General features: G+C 34.1%; 1 protein-coding gene across 2 annotated transcripts in view; it reads left to right on the top strand.

Moving 5' to 3' along the window:
- The window catches only part of l(2)k14505 (ATP synthase mitochondrial F1 complex assembly factor 2 homolog l(2)k14505), a 39,088-nt gene extending 28,635 nt beyond the window's left edge, over nt 1–10,453 (top strand). For both annotated transcript variants that reach the window (XM_066737294.1, XM_066737292.1), the window contains exons 5-6: nt 10,022–10,137; nt 10,203–10,453. In XM_066737294.1, the coding sequence (XP_066593391.1) occupies nt 10,022–10,137; nt 10,203–10,346 (260 nt within the window). In that variant the 3' untranslated portion in view covers nt 10,347–10,453. The remainder of the gene's footprint in view (nt 1–10,021; nt 10,138–10,202) is intronic.
- The last annotated feature ends 11,833 nt before the right edge of the window (nt 10,454–22,286 follow it).

Here is a 22,286-nt window from a genome sequence, read left to right as displayed (position 1 = left end):
ATATCGACCGTGGCAGCAATAATTAATAATACTTGTAACATAATAGTGGATAATCTGCTAAATGAAGCTGTGCCAATACCGTCAGAAACGAATGGGATGCCATTACTGATGAATATTGGTCAAGATGGCAATTTCCAAATTGTATAGGGGCTTTAGATGGTAAACACATTACAATAAAAGTTCCAAAAAATTCAGGAAGTCTTTACTACAACTATAAGAAATGCTACTCTATTGTACTTTCCAGCTCTCGTTGATCCGTTTTATAATTTTATTGCCGTGGACGTATAGGAGGTTATGGAAAAAATTCTGATGGAGGCATTTTAACTAATTCAAATTTAGTGAAGTTGTTGGAAAATAACAAACTCAACATTCCAAGTAAAGGAGCTTTACCAGATTTAAATATTGAATTTCCAATGGTTATTGTAGCTGACGAAGCATTTCCACTAAAACAATATATAATAAGACCATATCCGGGAAGAAATTTAACAGATGACAAAATAGTTTATAATTATCGTTTGAGTCGGGCAAGATGAATATCCGAATACTCGTTTGGTAGTTTACAACAGTTTCGAATATTTAATAGAAGACTTCAAGGTACACCTGAAAATATAACAACACTTGTGCTGGCTGCATGTGTGTTGCATAATTATATTAGAAAACACGAAGGCTATGCGCTAACTGAAATTGGCAAAAAAAATAATGGAGATTCGACATGTCAGCAAATTTAATAGAGCTACCTCGAATTAACGACAAATCAACAAATGATGCATTTTCCGTGCGCGAACAGTTAATGACTTTTTTTAATTCTTAAGAAGGCAGGGTGGATTGGCAAGAGGAAAGGGCGGTGTTAGTTTAAAAATGATTTTCAATTATTAGTTACAGACAATAGATCAGTTAATAAAATTTTGTTAATATTTCCTTTACTTGTTTTAATTTAAACAAAAATTACTCTGAACTATTAAAAATAGTTGTTAAAATGATAATATGTTAAGCAGTATTATTAGTTATTATCCTATTATATTCGTGAAAAGAATATCCACTTACCATTTGCTTGCAAATCACGAGCAATTTTCTTTCACACTCTATCCTTGTATTCTGCATTTCTATATTGCTCAGTTCTCTGATTATATGGCACAGGATATTTCCTTACTTCCTCTATCAGCTTTTCCACGTCTATTTAAAGAATTAAAATTATTTGATTAAATTCAATATTCCAAGCATACACCGCTTAGTTACCATGAAACTTTAAAACAAAATAACTCTGCAATCGCTTGGTTTCTGTAAGAAATTCGTACATACTTGGCCTACATCGATTTTGCTCACGAAAAATTGACGGTCGAGGTACTTTCAACAATAAGCTTCTCTATTTAAATTCTTGGAAGCAAAATCAATGCAAATCATGTTCGACATAAATATTACAGAATTGTCTAAAATATTTGTCCGCGCATTATTGCATTATGCAAGTATAAATTTCTCTATCAAGACAACGTGGCACAGTATGATATCGGTGCGGACACGCCGCACAGGTATCAAAACAACGATTCCTCATCCGTGACATGACCGTGCTACGGTACGGAATTGATACGGGCACCGTGCGCACATGGCACGGCCATGAGTGGCCAGACTTTTAACGGTGTACACGATTCTGGGAGAACCACGGGTCTGAAATTAAATAATTTTTTTTATAAACTATAAAGTAGTGCGCAAAATGTGACTGTTCAGTTTTTTCAAATCTTTTATAGTCTTCGAGAAAAAATATTTTCAATTTAAGGTAAGATTTTTTAACAACAAGAAATTGCACTAGAATTATCGATACTTTTACACTAAAAAAAATATTGAAAAACAGAACGGTCACATGGAAGAGAACGTACATCGGAAAATATACATCAAATATGAAGCCATTTTGTTAATTATAACTCGAAATATCGTGTACACCAGGTTGAGAAATGTACTTTCGACATAATCGCGTTTAAAGTTTGACAACGAATTTCTAGTATGAAAGATTAATTCATTTTAACGAATTTTAATCAGCTATTCCTGCTTCATAATATGTATTTTCTACAAAGGAACACTATCAAAAAGAGAGAATGCAGCGTGACGATCCCTGCCTACCTGGCATACTTCTTTTGGCCCTTTCGAACCAATACGCACTTTTATTATAAATGCTATTACTTTGGAATAAAGTTTGGCATCGATATGGGACTAAGAGCAAAATATTTGTAAAGGTTGAAGAAACGGACCCCGTAATTTTATTATGGAAATTGGGTTTCGGTGAAATTTGCTTAAACTTTGTAAAAATATAGATGATTACTTGCTGATCAAAAGTTACCATAGACGTGACCTTCAAAAATCAAATTTACGACCTTTACTGCATTAATAAAGTCAGGAGAACTGGCTTAGCTCAACATTGGAAATTGAATATCTAATTATTATTTTTTTTCGCGTCATGTTTACTCAGTTATATAAAAGAAGCAACGATAATAAGTATTTGAATATTATATTTCTTTTAAAATAATATTTTAATTTATTAAATAATTGTTAAGTCATAATAAAGGTAAGTAATATTTTTTAAATATAGGGTGAATCTCTAACGGCGGGACATAGGAGATTAGTGTTAGTTCATTATAACACCCGGAATGATGAAATTCAAGAACCCTGATTGGTCAATATCGTATAGTGCCAACTTAAAATAGGCCATTACCAATAGTTTGATACAAAAAATGAGACCCATCCGCCATATTGGTGTAAAAGTGTTTACACACTTTTCGTAAATAGAAGCAGAAAGAAATGAATGAGCTGTTAAAAGTAGTGATTCAGATTAATTTGTGATGAGTGTAACTTTGGCAAATAAAAGTGATGATTGTAATAAAAAGAGGAGATAGGGAAGATCTTGGTTTTCATAAAATTTGTTATTTAATGTATTAACCATGACTGACTCAATGAATTCAGTCAAAGCCTGACATTACAGCGTTTCCATCCTCTTTAATAATCAAGTGTATTTTTGTAACAACAAACTCAAACTTCTTGTTATACCAGTGGACACAATGACCTATCAGATGTTATCCATTGACATAAAAGAAAAACATATTTAAGTCCTTATTGAGTCAGTCATGGTTAATACATTAAATAACAAATTTTATGAAAACCAAGTTCATCCCTATCTCCTCTTTTTATTACAATCATCACTTTTATTTGCCAAAGTTATACTTATCACAAATTAATCTGAATCACTACTTTTGACAGCTCAATCATTTCCTTCTGCTTCTATTTACGAAAAGTGTGTAAACACTTTTATACCAAAATGGCGGATGGGTCTCATTTTTCGTATTCAACTATTAGTAGTGGACTATTTCATGTTGGCACTATACGATATTGACCAATCAGCGCTCCTAGATCCTATCATTCGGAGCGCTATAGTCAACTAACACGAATCTCCTATATGCCGCCGTTAGAGAGAATGACCCTGTATGCATCACCATTGACACGTCCTGTGTACGTGTCATTCCTTCGCTGGTGCTCTACCCCTACCACTGATCTACTTTCGAGCGTTTAACCGACATCTGTAATTTTTAAAGGCTTTTTTCGCCTTTTTATCAACACTTTAGCGCTATACAAAGCTATACGTTTTGTTGTGCTTAACTCCTACTTTCCTAATCTGCTTTGAAAATGGAAATAGTACATACAAACCAATTCACAAGGAGAGCCTTCACTAAATAGTGCATTAATAGTACAAATTGCAATTGCGCCAAAAGTAATTAACTTACAATATTCCAAGTTATCATACAAAAAGTAAATATAAATTACTAGTGTCTGTTGAAAGGTTAGCTCTTAATGTTACAAAATGGGGGAATTATTAGGTTTTAGAAACAGTACCAATTTTCCAGTTTTTCCGAATTTTCTCGTCTTATAATTATCTGATCGGATCATCCGATATCTCATTTTATTCGTCTTTCTTATTTATAAAATTCAGCCATTACGCCATTACTTATTGGTTCAACTGTTTTGAAAATATTAGCAAAAAACAAAAATATCTTTTTTAGTTCAAATTTTTAATAAAAATCGAATGGAAAAATGTTATGGTTAATGTTGAAAGTAATTTACTAAGTTCTAATTGGCGGACCGTGGGATGCGCATGCGTGTAGGATGAACTGGATGAACGGAGGTTTTGCAACGCAGGGGTTTTTTGAACAGTAGAAAGAGTGTAACGGTCATGAAGATCTGGCTGAAAAAAAGAACATTGTAGGAGCAAGCTAAAATGTAAAAATAAAGTTAAAAGTGCTCTACACCTGTATTTTGAATAGAACAAATCACAAATACAAAAACTTCTAAATCTTTCAACAGTTAGAAACATATCAATTATGTTGTAGGAACAGTATCACATGTGACAGTACCATCAGTTTGCCCATTATATTTATATCAAATATAACCTCAAACTTAACTACAGGGTCTTTTCCTAACAGCGGAGAATAGGAGATTCGTGTTAGTTGACTATAGCACTCGGAATGATCGAATCTGAGAGCGCTGATTGGTCAATATTTCGTAGTATCAACATATAATAGGCCGTTACCAATAGTTGGATACGAAAAATGAGATTCATCCGCCATTTTGGTGTGGAGAAATGTTTACATGCTGTTCGTAGCAGAAAGAGGTGTAAAATGGAAAAATGTCAAATGTTGTCGTTACTAAAGTAAAAATTGAATACTTTGAATGAAAATGAAGAATATTCGTACTTTCCATTCATTATTTTCAATGTTTACTTTAGTAACTTTACCATTTGACATTTCTCCATTTTACACCTCTTTCTGCTAGGATTAGCATGTAAACATTCTCCACACCAATATGGCGGATGAATCTCATTTTTTGTATCCAACTATTGGTAACGGCCTATTATCTGTTGGTACTACGTAATATTGATTAATCAGCGCTCTCAGATTCCATCATTCCGAGTGCTATAGTCAACTAACACGAATCTCCTATGCTCCGCTGTTAGGAAAAGACCCTGTATATTACTTGGTCTATAGGCACACTATGTAACCATTCAGAGGTGATTTGTGTATCAACCCTTTCAGGGGCAGTGATAAGTATACTTACCACCTTTTTGCGTTCAGTTTTTTGTTTATAACGGACGTGTTTTTCAGTATCCTGATACTTATAGATACTTTTCAAACTCTCGGCATGACTAATTATAAGTTTCCTATAGAAAAGTATGTAAATTTTTTATTTTGAAATAATTATAAATAATTTAATCACAAAAAACTCACTTTTTTTTAAAAAAAAATCGATTATTCTTGAGCGGAAAATCCTAGAAGTCTAATAATTTTTTTGCTTATATTCTATATAGAGTACTATAATATATATTATTCTCAAAAATTTTTCAAGCGCTAGATTTTTCATAAAAATGATTGAAAATGTTAAAAATTGGATTCTTGCAATATAAATTTACTTATTACTTATTATTAATGATATATAACTTATTTTAATTAATTTTAAATATGTAGCATTTGAATGCATAGTATCATACTTATTATATTAGCCATAGCCTAATAGTAGTCAAATTTCACTGTCCCACTACACATTTAGCGCACGGGAAGAGCTTTAGAGCCGAATGCCAATAACATTTCCCGCCTAAAAAGTGATAAGTAGGGAAGAGGTGTGTTAAACGGTACCCGGCCCTAGGTCCTACAAAATTTTTTAAGGAAGTTCTACCCCAAAATGATTTTCATAAGATTGTTTAAATTTTAATTGAAATGGGTTAAATATAATAATATTGACACGATAGTCAAATCTGAGATTGATGACACGTTTCTATCTAGAGAAATTCAATATCAATGTTATTACTTTTACTATGGAACATATAGAAGATTCTGCTAAAAAGACAACATTTTTACTAATATTAGATAAACGGTTCTTTAGATTTTTTGTTAAAAAAGAAATGTTTACGGATTATACTTGTTAACAGCACATAAAAAAAATGAAAAATATGATACGTACCGTTGACAAGAAAATGTAATTCAAAGTTTTATTGTAATACGATAAACGTGAAAGACAATGAATATGGCAGCGTCGCATATGCGCGCGCAACTGCGGCGCATATATATACTAGTAATGAGGGAGAATATATATTTTCAAATTATTATTGTATTTAAATTTGTATATCTACATTTTAAATTATATGTTTTAATTGTGGATGCGAAAAATAATAGGATAAGTAGTACAATATAAAGATCGAAAAACATGTGTTCATCTTCCATTGTTGCCGTTATTACAAAAAGCTTAAATTGCATCCACAACTTCACTATACGCGTTAAGCCATTCGCCGGTGTGAATAGTACCTTTGGGATAGAACATCCTTAAGAGGAGTATACTTTCTACCTCTTCTATGAATATGACTGATGCGGGATGCTATTCGCGTAAGCGCACAATAAAATTGAAGAAGCTCCATGGGAAAGTTGCAATTTCATGTTGCTTTTAATGATTTAAATAATATTTGTATTTACCTAATGTCAAAATGCTTTGCGGAAAGGGTTATGATAAATGTCAAATCAGATATCAGATAAGTATTTCATTTTAAATATTAAAATAACACTTATTTAATCTAAAGAAGTTGATTCTTTGCTCTATGTGTGTTACAGATTTGCTTTTATAAAACTGGATTTGCAGAGGAATACAAGAATTCTCAAGCTCTACCAAGATATATGAATCAATAGAGAGCTTTTGGAGTGGTGCTTTCACACAAGTTTGCAAGGGAATCATTGGCGAGGAGATGGCGTGCAAAATTCACCAATTCTTCAAAAGAAGAGGAATTTTTCTCGCATCAAACTCTCTACACTCAATCCATCCCTATCAAATAATTAAGGCTTCTTGTTTCTTATCACACTGTAATTTTAATATTTTTACTGTGTTTTCTTTAGAAATTATCTATATCCATATTTAATGTTGGCAGTATTATATGTACCATCGATCATTCTTAAGTAATCATATTGTTAGTCTCCTTATTCGAAATGTTATTAAAAATGTCAGCATTTCCCATCTTGCACGAAGAATTCTTTGAGCTTAGTTTTAGTATTTAATTTTAGTGCAATAAAATTTAATTTGTTTATTAAAACCTTTATGTATTATAAAGCATTTATATTTTTAGAAAGAACTAAATTTTACCACTCACAACGGAAAACAAAAGGAATTCTTTGTGCAATAACTCCAAGGGTTGCTTTTAGTACTCTAGTTGTAATGAAAATTAAGATATCATGTTTTACTGAATCTATTGCCTTCGAGTTTGCCAAGCAGTTATATATAAATAGGTTTTAAAAGAGAACAAAGAATATAGTGGAACATTATTTTTTTATTCAATTTCTTCAACTGTAACATTTATAATTAATATATACATACATATAATATTTTACATATAATAGAATGAACACTTTTATTTGTTAAAAATTTAATACAATAATATTATTTTTGAAACCTTCAATTTCTTTGTATTTTGACTTAAATCTAAATAAAGACGATCAACTAAAAATTTCTATGTATATTATTAATTCCTTTTTTGTATATATTATCTAAAACATTTAATCTCCTTATAATATATTTTATTGGTATTTTGCTTCTAAGCTTTCTAATAATCTTGAAAATCCTCTTCTACATCTTCCGATAAGTGTTCGAATGATAAAATATTTATGTTTTCGAAGTAATTTTATTTGCATGTTCAGACGTCAATATATCTCTTATTCACTATGCAGGATTCATGCTTGGATAAATATATGTTATAGGAAAATTGTAGAAAATAATTTAAAGAAAAGTATAAAAGCTGTGTCATTTTTTTTACAAATTTGAAGTACAAACAGCTTGATCGTCTTTATTTAGATTTAAGTCAAGATACAAAGAAATTGAAGGTTTCAAAAATAATATTATTGTATTAAATTTTTAACAAATAAAAGTGTCATTCTATTATATGTAAAAATTTATATGTATGTATATATTAATTGTAAATGTTACAGTTGAAGAAATTGAATAAAAAAAATAATGTTCCACTATATTCTGTGTTCTCTTTTAAAACCTATTTATATATAACTGCTTGGCAAACTCGAAGGCAATAGATTCAGTAAAACATGATATCTTAATTTTCATTACAACTAGAGTACTAAAAGCAACCCTTGCAGTTATTGCACAAAGAATTCCTTTTGTTTTCCGTTGTGAGTGGTAAAATTGAGTGCTTTCTAAAAATATAAATGCTTTATAATACATAAAGGTTTTAATAAACAAATTAATTTTTACTGCACTAAAATTAAATACTAAAACTAAGCTCAAAGAATTCTTCGTGCAAGATGGGAAATGCTGACATTTTTAATAACATTTCGAATAATGAGACTAACAATATGATTACTTAAGAATGATCGATGATACATATAATACTGCCAACATTAAATATGGAAATGGTTAATTTCTAAAGAAAACACAGTAAAAATATTAAAATTACAGTGTGATAAGAAACAAGAAGCCTTAATTATTTGATAAGGATGGATTGAGTGTAGAGAGTTTGATGCGAGAAAAATTCCTCTCCTTTTGAAGAATTGGTGAATTTTGCACGCCATCTCCTCGCCAATGATTCCCTTGCAAACTTGTGTGAAAGCACCACTCCAAAAGCTATCCATTGATTCATATATATTGGTAAAGCTTGAAAATTCATTGTAATCCTCTGGAAATCCAGTTTTATAAAACCAAATCTATAACATACATAGAGCAAAGAATCAACTTCTTCATAAATGAAATAAAATTAAAATATGCAAGGAGATAATAACACAAAGTATCGCACAACGTTTACATTGACATGGTAAAATTACTGTTTGATGAGAAACAAGAAGCCTTATCTGACATGGATGGATTGTAGAGAGTTTGATGCGAGAAAAATTCCTCTCCTTTTGAAGAATTGGTGAATTTTGCACGCCATCTGCTCGCCAATGATTCCCTTGCAAACTTGTGTGAAAGCACCACTCCAAAAGCTATCCATTGATTCATATATCTTGGTAGTGCTTGAGAATTCTTGTAATCTTCTGCAAATCCAGTTTTATAAAACCAAATCTATAACACACATAGAGCAAAAAATCAACTTCTTCATAAATGAAATAAAATTAAAATATGCAAGGAGATAATAACACAAAGTATCGCACAACGTTTACATTGACATGTTAAAATTACTGTTTGATGAGAAGCAAGAAGCCTTATCGGACTTGAATGGATTGTAGAGAGTTTGATGCGAGAAAAATTCCTCTCCTTTTGAAGAAATGGTGAATTTTGTACGCCATCTCCTCGCCAATGATTCCCTTGCAAACTTGTGTGAAAGCACCACTCCAAAAGCTATCCATTGATTCATATATCTTGGTAGAGCTTGAGAATTCTTGTATTCCTCTGCAAATCCAGTTTTATAAAAGCAAATCTGTAACACACATAGAGTAAAGAATCAACTTCTTTAGATTAAATAAGTGTTATTTTAATATTTAAAATGAAATACTTATCTGATTTCTGATTTGACATTTATCATAACCATTTCCGCAAAGAATTTTGACATTAGGTAAATACAAATATTATTTAAATCATTAAAAGCAACATGAAATTGCTTCTCTCCCATGGAGCTTCTTCAATTTTATTGTGCGCTTGCGCGAATAGCATCCCGCATCAATCATATTCATAGAAGAGGTAGAAAGGATACTCCTCTTAAAAAATTTTGTAGGACCTATGGCCGGTTACCGCATTAAACATAGTAGCCATATTGGATCCGCCATCATTAATTTTGTAATTCTGATTATATATTCGTATTCAGCAAACCCAAAGACCCTTATTCTACCTATGATTTTAAATATATGTCAAGAAGAAAAATGTGCCCCTGAAAGGGTTAAAGTATTACGACTGTATAAAAGTAATGATGCTCTTTCGCCGGATAGAGTGTAACATAGTGTTTTCTGCTTCTTTCTTTTGTGTTATTTTAATGTTTCTTAAAAAGTTGTTTATAATATAATATTTTAACTAGGTATTTTATGCGGTGTCGATGCTTTGAAGTCAGTAATTTTAACATTGGCTACCATTGATAGAAAAATTAATGTTGAAGAAGCAGTAAAATTATCACGATTAGAAGAAGAATTTCAGGTATATTATTCTTTATACAATTTACATTTCTTTAAAATTTTAATAATTATCATTTTTTTATCTAGACATCTCATTGGGGTATCGTGGAGTGGTCACACAATTTAAATAAGGAAGATTTACAAGCTCGACTTTCTGCTGCTATTCTATTTACTTATTTCAATATATTTTCAATTACTTCTAGACCAAAAAATAGTAACTGTATTGGTTAAAAAATTTGTTAAATACAAATAAGAGTACCATGATAATTAGCAAAAACGTGTTTGGGTTTCAAATTGGTATAATTTGTATTGAATAATAAACATAATGCCTATTTTAAGGTGTTTCTATTAAACTTATCTGTGTTATCGTCCTTTTTTATTATGATTTGTTTAGGAGCTAGCGGAACAGCACCTCTTCGACTTACTTGATCGACCACATCCAAATCTACAACAAATTACTGAAATCACACAATCCAATCGTTTAATTCTTCAATTTTCCCAAACTTAACTAAGTTCATAACACCACAATAACCCCCCCCCACAGACTTTCTTCTAAAACCTTTCAAATATTCTGCCAATAAAGAAAGTAGAATATGTTAATAATAGTATACACCGCAAACCTATTCAATAAAAAATTATCATTAACAAATGTAAATTTAACTCAATTGATTCCATGACAATCGTCTCTTTACAATCAAAATTGATGTTTTGACTACCAATAATCATGAATAATTCGTATCAAGAGACACGGTAGTGTCTCGAAGGCAAGTACATATATAAGTAGATAATGACATGTCTATACCACCGAGCTCTATCGTGTAACTTATACAGCAAGTTTGGCCGTCCCAATTTTCAAACCGATTTATTTCCATGAACGATTAATTGTCATGATTTAAGTAAAACATTTCTTAAAATGGTTTTAAAAAAGCTTCCATTTGAGCCCATCGTCAAAATCGGTTCACGCAATTCAGAGATCTCATACTCTGTTATCTATACAGGGTTTATCAGCAATGATGCTTTTAATGTTAACCACATATTCTTGGGACTAAGCTAAGTCGAAAAGTCCTATACTATAAGGTACGGAAAAGCATAATTGCTGGGATAAATCAATTTTAAACCGATAAATCAGGGCTTTGATTCAACGGAAAAAATACTTTAATTTCACTTTCGTTGACAGTTCCCCTTCAGAAAACAAAAGAAGTTTGTACTTCTCTGTCGATCCGTATTGTCGTACACACATATACACACACGAACGCAACTACGCCGATTATTAATATTACCTCCTAATATCTTACATTCCTGTTCCTCATGATGCTAATGAAATTCATTTTCCGCCTATTTTTAAAAGAATCTTAGAAAGCACCCATTTATTTGACAACTCTGGGTAACGATACATCGTTATTTGTAGATTAATTTTCAAGTCATTTTATCTTTTCGGTGACGCGACATATGAACTGTTCTAGGGTAGTCAACAAGTAAGTATTATATTAAAAAAGGTATTATAAGAAATTTTATTTCTTCCTGTTTTTAAAAATCTTACTGTTTTATCAGATAGAGCAGTTTTCTGTATGCATAATTGGAAAAGCAAAATGACTCAATATTAGATTCTCAAGTAAAGCCATAGTCTTGTCTAGAAATTTCAAGCTAAGTGGAGAGCTTGAGGGATCCCTTTAAGAATAAAAAAGCTTTCTTTTTCATTTTATGAAGGGACAAGCCACAAAATTAAAAATAATTTTTTGTTAAAGCTGTAAATTATTATTCATAGTCTTTGCACGCTCTTAGGTATGAAAAGATTTTAGATAAGTTAGTAAATACTTATGCTTTTCTCTTTTTCACTTTATTACGACTAGAAAAAACAGACTTCGCCTGTAAAAAAAGCGGCAAGTACATAAACCATCTAGCATAAATAATATAGTAAAATTATTCAATTAAAAAAAGTAGTGAAATCCAAATATTAGGCAAGTGTATTGTTTCACCTTAGCAAAAGTTAAATTTTTGAAAAACAAAAAGGAACAAAAAAGTTACTTGCCGGTCCCGTAATGTCCATGCGCAGTGAGAAAGTGAATCGAGTGTAAGATGCAGCTGTAGCGTAGTACAGCAAATTTCATGTTAAAATACAGAATGAAGTTAGCCGAACCACAGACGATTCTATTTCTCACTGCGCATGGACATTACGGGACCGGCAAGTAACTTTTTTGTTCCATTTATTTTTCAAAAATTTAACTTTTTCTAAGGTGAAAAAATAAACTTGTTTAATATTTGGATTTCACTACTTTTTTAATTGGATAATTTTACTATATTATTTATGCTAGATGGTTCATGTACTTGCCGCCTTTTTTTACAGGCGAAGTCTGTTTTTTGTGGGATTTCATAACGTTTTGTAAGAGTATAATATTTAAAAAATTCAATAATTCTATTAATTTTTCTACAGAATTTAAAGAAAATTTCCACACTTCTCATTTTTTGAAACAGCAGCGCTTAACTAATAAAATAATATATATTAATATTGAAAAAATATCATAGTCAACACATTGAATTTATTGATATTTATAATGCATTCTGTATAAATGAAGATCATAATTAATGCCCCGGATACTTGTTTAATGTTTTCAGTTTCTCTATAATAAAAGTTTGATTAAATTTTTCATAATCAATAAACATACTTTCAACATATAAAAATAATTAAGTAAAATGTATGTTTTAATTAATTTACATTTTCTGTTTATCATCATTTGACTTTTTACCACCATCTGACCTTGCCAGACTTCAATAGTTACATCAACTACTTGAGTTGATACTGGGGCAAGACTGGACAAGCAATTCGCAAAGCTTTGAATAAGCTACAATCAAGCATATATTCAAAGATGATATTGTCGTTTTGCATACCACGTTTCTTTTTAGCACCAATTACTCTCACATTTATGCTGTTAATTCTTGACAAAGGTGACATAGGAGATACATTGGCGAGTCGTCCTTATAACATTTCCTGTGCCAGAGTCCTCAAATGTGTTCGTTTCGCTAATTTCTATACACTATTGAAACTGGTCGGACCTCTGGTGCTGCAAAATGGAGTAGAAACCATTAATTTTTAGACTTAGTTTCAATTGAGAAAAAACGTGCAGTTTTTCATCCATACCAATGACTACTATACGGCCTTTGGCCTAGAATACTAGCATATATATATATATAGGTAACAGAGGAAAACTATCAACAGTTATTAACTCAATTTTACAGGATTTCATCTAATGAATCTCATCCTTAAATTATGGCTGAGCAATGGATGACGATTATCTGAATATTGGCTTATTCTTACTTTGCCATTCTTTCAATGCTTTCATCTTTGCCTGTTTCAAGCACCAGAATGCAGGAGTGAGAAGCCCAGTGTTTGATTCAAGTCCAATAGTCAATATGTGAGCGAACCTTCTTCCTTGGATTTTTAATTCAATTGTACCAAATGTATTTAAGTCAAAGCGCAAGTATTACTATTTGCTATAATACACTTGCACAGTGACTGTAAAATACTAAATGATAACAGTATAAGTAAACCTGAAAGTAGTGGTAGCTAGGCGGTTCCTGTGACACGATGGTGAGGGGAGTGCGGGTGTGCGGGGGGAAGTGTCTCCGTGACATGGGGGTGAGGGGGGTGCTGGCGTGCGGAGGGAAGTGTCTTATGAGCTGGGGTATATTGGGAGATGAGGGAAGGGGGGGGGGTGTGCGGGTGTGCGGAGGAAATGCCTTGGCTGTGGGGAGTGTGTGTGAGAGAGAGAGAGATCCCTCTCACCCTCTCTTTCTCCCTTAGAGAGTCTCTCACCCCTCTCCCATGACTCTTGGGCCCGGATGGTTAGTTATCCTACGGGTCGACTAGTTTCCTAAGGGTTACCCCTCTCCCATCACTCTAGGGTCCGGATGGTTAGTTATCCTGACATTTACCCAGAGAACTTTTTTTTGTATTTTAGTTAGTGGAGGAAAAAGTTTCAATTTTCTCCACTAGGTGGCGATCACGAAAATTACTGGGGCAGCTACACCGCTAGGGGTCCTCACCATCTTACAGACTACCATTTTTTCTTAGGCCTGCCCTCGGAGGGGCTTTTCTCCCTCCACATACTTATCTTAGACCCTCCCACTATTTTCCTACTGTGGACCCTCCATTTAACATGATTTCATATTTTTTCATAAACATTGAGCAATAGGATGATTTTTTCTTTTATGAGTTAGTAATAATTATAAAGTACTTTTTTCATTATTTTTCTTTTTTTCTTTTACAGAATAAATTAAGGGAAAAAGGAGTAGGGGAAAAGAAAGACACATTTGAATAAAATTTATCATATAATTAAAAACGAACATGAAACTTATATATATAATGTGACGAAGTATAATGTTCGTCACTTATATGTATTTCGTCTTTTCAGTTAGTCCGGTAAACGGGAGGGGGAACATCACCTGTCAGGCTTAGCGATAATCATGCGTATTAATCTTAATCGCGGTCGATAAGAAAATAGATCCGCGCATGCGTAGAATACATTGTCTCGCGTGCCATAATTGCCGGACGACACTCGCATTTTTGGGCCCTACGTAGCCGGTTGTGTGCCGTAGTTGTGTCTTGTTGAGTCGTTAAGGGTACTCCCCTGTTTAGTATTTTCTATTTCTTCTCTACTTGTAATAGTGCGCCATAGCGATTTCACTGATGGGATTCCTTGGTTATTAAGGGAAAAGGTGTAGCATGGTAAGTGGACTCGATACAGGAAGCATGGAAGGAAAGCAGAACTTGGGAAGGACCGTCTAGCACGTGGTAGTCCTTAAAAAGGCCCCTGCATGGATCCCCATTTTGTCTGCATATATAGTTGATTCCAGGTAAAGCTGACCTCGAACTTGCGAAGTCAGGCTTCCTTAATCTTATACTCCTCTTTCCTCGAGTTTCGTCCGGCATTATTACTCGTATGATTTTTCTTATATTTGTATCGAGCGTATACCAGATATTTTGTACTTAATTAATTCTGGTTCGGACTTGTCCAAACCTCGCACGGGATTGAGAAACGCGAATCGCTGAGGAATGCCCTGTATCCAAGGGATAATTATAGGTCGGGGTGTAACCCCTCGACGGAGGCGAGCATCGTGTGTGCCTCCTCTAAGGCTTTCCTCGCCTATTTCGCAATAGTCTCCCCTAGGTTATCTTTATTTTCAGTTGCATACTTTAAAGCGTCTTGGTACACGCCTAGAGATAGTCTCAAGCCGGTCAGCCGCGGAGGGTCATATTAACGGATTTAGCAAGCTGGCGCCCAACACCTTGTAAACGGTTTATTGAACTTGATCTCCTTTTCATTATGGCGTATTTAATATAACTAACCAGTTTATATAATTAACTATTGTTATTTTAATACAACGTAGGGAATACCCTATTGTAACTATGAGAACGTTTGCTGGTCCGTAATAATTAAAGTAAAGCTGTATTTTTAGAAATTAATCATTTGCTTATTTGATTACCCGGCCAATAACTCCCTCCGTGTGCCTTGTGCGTCGGTTCTGGTCACTGCCTATCCCCTGGCAAACCAAGGCCCATAAGTGATATTTTTCGTTTTTAGGTAATAACCTTAGTGAAAGCGCTTATTTGGCCAGGCCGCGAAATACGACGTTACAATAAAAACTAATACAAATGAAACTTATATAAATATTAATAAACAATAATATTTAACCCATTCAGCTAATAACAGCTTCTGAAACATAAAAGATTTATTAATATCAATTAAATTGCGAACTTAATTTTTAATATTTACCTTTTATTTGTTTCCGCACCCACTTTGCGAAAATATCCACTTCTTGGGCCACACAGTGGACTGGCTTGTTCTTTCTCGTATACAATAATTTATGCAAACTACATGTTTGCGTATACGTTCTATATTCATTTATTAATATATCGAATTAGGGACAGTTGTATGCTTCTAAGTTCATACAGATAATCCTCAGTGAATTCAGAACATCTCTTTCAATGTGGCCTCCTTTGTATACCACTATCGGCCGTTCACAGTCGTCGTTGATTTGATTGATAAAATCAAATACGTCATGTTGGTTGTATTTTTCACAACCAACATTTCCGTATTCAATTCCGTGTATATTTTTAAACACAAAACTCACTGTCTTTTTATCACTCAAATTTAATTTTTCATAGGGCACACTGACCCTAAACGCCCCGTAATGCGTATAATTATTAGCCAAATTTTGTATAGCTATTTCTTTGTAGATAATATTTTTGTTGACAATAAAGCCATCAATGTCAATCATATGCGTAATTTCGTTTAAACGTCTCATTGTGGCAGAGTAGCTTAAGAGTCACTAGCTTAACTTGAACTGAAGAGTACCCTACACGCTCCTCAAGATTTTTTAAATGCTGTAAGGGATGTGAAAAATTTGATCTGTGGTGGGAGGTGACTAACCAGACACTCTTAGAAACACCATTGGTCCAAAGAGAGAATAGTTAAGGATAGTGGGAGAATTGAAATACTTGGTTTGAAGAGAAGGGGAAAACTTTAGAGAAACAAAAAAAGAATATATTTAAAATAAAGGCAAAGTGTAATAAATTTAGTATTAAAAACGCTAACATGATGATCCCAATGTTCGTCGATTTTCAAGGATTCCATTTAATGGATAAGACATTTATAGTTAAAGAATTTGCAGTTTTACAAGAACTAAAAGTGCATCATATTTTATTTTCACCCCCCCTTTCCACATACTTGGTTAAGTGAAAAGGAGAGAAAGAAAACAGAGTAAGTATATTTTATAACAAACAATAACGAATTATTATTTTCAATGAATAAGGAATTTCTTTTTCAGTTCAATCTTTTTCAATCATCATGGCTTAAATTGGATGGATAGTTTTTCACCATATTATAAATATAAAGATATAAAAAAATATGTATATGCGGATACGGTTTTTGTAAAAGGGGTGGAAAAGTTAAATTGGTTAAGAAGTATTTGTGATTTAAAAATTAGTAATGTAGATGAATATGTGTGGGGAAATTATAATTTAGAAGATGGTTTATATAATTCACAACTTCCTATTTGCATGAATCATGAGGGTATATGCGCACTGAGAAATGTATATTATATGAAATATATGTATGAATCAAAAATGTAGAATATATATATTTTTTAAACTTGAATGCATTCTTTTTTCTTCAACTTGCAACCTGATCCGTAAAATATTTATATTACTGAATTGTCTCGGAGACTGATTATTTGAAGGACTCTCCATCTAAGATTTTTCATTAGTTTCACGCTGATCATTTAAACGGAAAGAACTACGATGTCGCTTCTAAATAGAGTTTTAAATAGTCAGGATGAATATCGTGAGTGGGTATGTGATTGTCGTTATTACTTTAAAAAATTGAGAGTTGCTAGCCACAATGCACGTACAAGGGCAAGGCAGAAAATTTTTACGGAAATTGCTCAGATACAGTGCCTATTAATCAGAGCAGCAAGAGAAAAAAATTATTCTTCAAATCACGCTCTTAAGAATCCCGATTTAAGAACTCAGCATGATTATCGCGAGTGGGTTTGCAAGTGTCGTGATTATATTCGAAATTTGAGAGAATCCAACCGAAATGCAACTCCAGATGCTGTACAGAAAAATCTTGCAGAAATAAAATGTATTCGAAAGTTACTTCTCCATGTGGCAAAAAATAAAAATTCAATTGGAGCGGGCATTAATGTGAAAAAGCTTATTTGGAAAGATCTTGATTCATCATTTAAAAGTCGAATGTGTAGTGGTATGATAGTAAACACTAATTATATCGAACCACATGAATTTCTATTGGCAGCATCAGATATGCTGCAATCTTACATGAACAAAGTATTCAGTAAAGTAAGCGCTGTTAAGATAAATATGGTATTCAACGGACAATTTATTTGCAAGGAAATTAGTGATTTCAAACATATTTCCACAAAAAATGTGATTTTATTCAAGAATGATACTTTTAGTGATTAGTATAAAACAAACGTCATAGATAAAATTTTAACAAAATTAGGTGAATTTCAAAAGCGTGATAGTGGGTGGGCTTTGGAAAAAATATTAAATTTAATTGTGAATATAAATCATTATAATCCACTACATGCAGGCTGTACAATCGACCTTCCAAAATATATTAAGAACAATCATGCAGTGATAAACATACAGAGTGATGATAATACATGTTTTGCATGGGCTGTAACGGCTGCACTTTATCCGGCTACTCAACTAAACACCCACAACGAAAATCTTCATACCCCCATTTTAAATCTGTTTTCAACGTTAGAAGTATAACATTTCCAACCACATTAAGGCAGATACCTAAATTTGAAGAAGACAATGATGTGTCGATTAATGTTTTCAACATGATGGATGAGCAGGAAGGGCAGGAGAATAAAATTATTGCACCTCTTCAACTCACAAAATGTGAGAAATCGAGACATGCGAATCTTCTTCTTCTCGAACATCAAGGTGCAGCACATTTTTTATGTATCACGAATCTTTCTCGCTTGCTAAATATACAACTGACTCGAAAAAAACGATCTCATCTTATTTGTAATCGGTATGTTATACTGTTTATATTTTAATATAATTTTATTTAATGTTTATATACTAATATGATTTTTTCTCTTAGATGTTTACACTATTTCTTCAATGAGGATAAACTTCAATCTCATAAACGTGATTACAGTGAGCTCAATATAAACGTCCGTATACTGCTACCTGAAGAGGACCGTTGGGTGTCCTTTAAAAATGACAAGAACAGTGAGAGGACCCCATTCGTTGTATATGCAGACATTGATTGTTTATAAGAAAAAGTGAATGAAACGAGCGGTAGTAGTAGTATTTATCAAAAACATTTACCCTTTAGTGTAGGATATTATTTTAAAAGTGTTCGTGATTCATCGCTCTCAATTTATAAATCATATCGTGGACTCGAGTGTATAGAATGGTTTGTGCGAGAACTCGATAAAATTGCTAGCATAGCGAGCGAAAAACTAAAGACTGTAGTGCCTATGAGAACGCTAAGTATTAGTGAAAATTTTCGTCATAACAATGACCCCGACTGTCATATATGTAAAAAGCCATTTCTCCCAAATCAAATACGTGTTCGCGATCATGATCATTTAACAGATAAATATAGAGGACCCGCTAACAACAATTGTAATTTAAACTATAAAGATTCGCACGTTATTCCAGTAATTATTCATAATTTATCTAATTACGATGCACATTTCATCTTCAATGCGATCGCTAACATGTATTAGGGTTCAGTATACCTGCTACTTACACATAAGGAAAAGTATATTTCATTTACAAAATTCATACGGAAATATAATATTCAGCTCAGATTTTTTGATTCATTTAAATTTCTAGCATCAAGTTTAGATAAATTGAGCTCATACTTGGAGAGATCTCAATTGAAAAACTTAGAGTCAGTATTTTCGAATTTAAATACGGAACAATTTAATCTACTAACAAGAAAAGGTATTTTTCCTTATGATTACGTAGATAATCTGAATCCTCTGGAAGAAAATGCTTTACCGCCTCGCGCGTTATTCTATTATAAATTAACTGACAGTGATATTCGTGAAGAGGCATATAATCATGCTAAGGAGGTATGGATCAATTTTCAAATACAAACACTTGGGGAGTACAGCGAACTCTATTTAAAAACTGACGTATTATTACTGTGTTACGTACTGGGTAGTCGTGGCCGCCTATCGGTCGTGTTTCGCGCTGACTCGACACTACAGTCTGAGTCAGTAGAAACGCCGATTGAGCTTAGCGACACACAGTACAATGAACTAAAGTATTACACTCCGAGCGGTAAGAATGTAATGAATTGGCAGGATTCGGGGTGAATGATAGTGTGTATAAACACACGTTGGAACAGCAGATTTGACACAATGCTATGTATTTTCAGATATTACAAATGTACTTACAGTAAACACTAAATATGCTGTATCAGCATTCGCAGGATTATTTACTAGTCGTCACAACTATTGGAGAGACTAGACTCTCCTATGGTTGTGGATTACTCGCACTTAATTAATTATGATCAGTTCGTAGTAGTTGTTGGTATCTTTCAGAACGGTACGTGTTAGGCACGACTGAAAGATGAACCAAATGTAATTACAGTAAACACTACATATGCTGTATCAGCATTCGCAGGATTATTTACTAGTCGTCACAACTATTGGAGAGACTAGACTCTCCTATGGTTGTGGATTACTCGCACTTAATTAATTATGATCAGTTCGTATTAGTTGTTGGTATCTTTCAGAACGGTACGTGTTAGGCACGACTGAAAGATGAACACTCGCGACAATTTCTACACGACTTGTTTCGGATTGAATTATACTAGACTTAACTACCAGTACACGGCGACTGGGCAAGAGATTTGTTAGAATACGGTGGAGTACTCTGCTCCCGTGGAACGAACACTAGAGTTACGACCTTGGAACGCGGATGATGCGGCAGCGGCTAAGCTTGCACAGAATAAGACTCGACTTGAGGGTCGCGGAACTCGCATATATGTAGGAGGCTTAATAGGTCATGTGTCGTCAGTAGCGCCATGATCTTTCGACACATGACGACCAAAAAGTATCCACATCCACGGCCGACGCCCAAGGTTTGACGCATTTCCGGAAAAGAATTCCGGGTGTCAGCAATGTGCAATACTACCGGTATTGCACACGGACGCGTGCGATCTACTTTGGTTCGGCGAGGTGGCTGACCCCTACGTTACACCTCCCCCCTTAGATGAAACATTGTCCTGTGGAGGTCAATGTTTCCAGGATGAGAAGTATGGGTCAAGCCAACTGCCGACAATTTCCTGAAGAATTTAATGTTTGATTAACTAAAGGGTAGTGAGTCCCGTGGTATTGCTAATGGTTCCAGGTATGGCATACTCTGCACATGTCGAATAGGTTGTTGAAACGGCATGCTGACGGTGCGTACCGGAAGCATTGGCGTGCTTTCGGCTGCTATCGTTGGAGTGCTTTGAACTCTGATAGAGGTGGTTGACGTCGGGTTGGCACGCGCAGGTGTCGGGTTTCGTTTAAACCACAGGGCCGCAGCAACTAATATGATGAGTATTAAAAGGGATCCAGATGAAGCATATGAGATGACGGATGCTTTGAAGGTGGTTGAATCTTGTTTCTGCAGGTCCTTTGCTTCTCGGGCTATGTCCTTGAGGGCTATGCTGTTTTTGGATAGGTCCCAATCTGCCAGTGGTTTACTCTTGATAGGCTGTATTTTTATTAATTTTTGTAGGGCTGGTATGTGACCTTCGGGTAGAAGTTCAGGGAGAGGCATTGGCTCTAGGGCTTCAAAGTGGGTCACATCCGTCACCATTAGAGTTTGCAGAGATCGGAGCTGAGTAGATGTAGTATCCGCGAAGCATCCAGCTTTTAACTGTATAATTCCATCTCCAAGGATGGTTTCGGTTCCCCTTACGTTTCCTTGGCAGATGAGGGTGATTTGTTCGGGTTTCGGTAGGGAGTATAACCAGGTTCGAGGTTGGACCAGAGGTGTCCAGAAGGGACCGGTGAAAGAGGCAACCCTGATGTCGCAACCAGTCCACTGGGTGGTGTCATGGTGCTGGAGGATGGATATCTTACATTCCTGGTTGTACGCGATCTTATGAAGAGGTGCTCCAGGAGCACAGTAGTAGGTTTTTAGGTGGTGAAGGCAATGGGATAGGGACTCGGAAGGGATATTGGAGTAAAAGCGTTGGGAGGAAGAGACGGCTAGATAGGGATGGGCAGGTTGGATAAAGGTGGTGATAGTTTGGTTATCAGGACGAGTATGGTGGGTTGGGTAAGGATATGTTTTATACAGGTGATATTCTTCCTTGTTGAGGAGAGGGATCTCAATCACGACCACCAATTGTCGCTTGTAGTGATTAACGTGTAGGTGAGAGAGTTCCTGAATGTCCTCCATCAGGAGTTCCTCTTCGTCGAAAGGTAGGAAAAATCCAGTCCTGTGGGTGGCTTCTTGCAAAGCCTGTTGTAACCGGGTAGGTGTTAGTATCATGGGGTGCAAGATTCCACGACGAGCAAAGAGAACGGCATCCACTAGGAATAGAATGCTGGTCCTATATTTTTCCGCGTACATTTCCATGTGTCGGACGTAATCTTGATGTACTCTCGCGTGTTTCTCTTGCT

This window comes from Prorops nasuta, unplaced genomic scaffold, assembly GCF_024137725.1.
Source record: "Prorops nasuta isolate Cenicafe-Biocafe unplaced genomic scaffold, Cenicafe_Pnas_1.2 PNAS00017, whole genome shotgun sequence".
Lineage (NCBI taxonomy): Eukaryota > Metazoa > Arthropoda > Insecta > Hymenoptera > Bethylidae > Prorops > Prorops nasuta.
The sequence above is the reverse complement of the archived record's forward strand: the minus strand, read 5'-3'. Positions and strand labels throughout refer to the sequence as shown.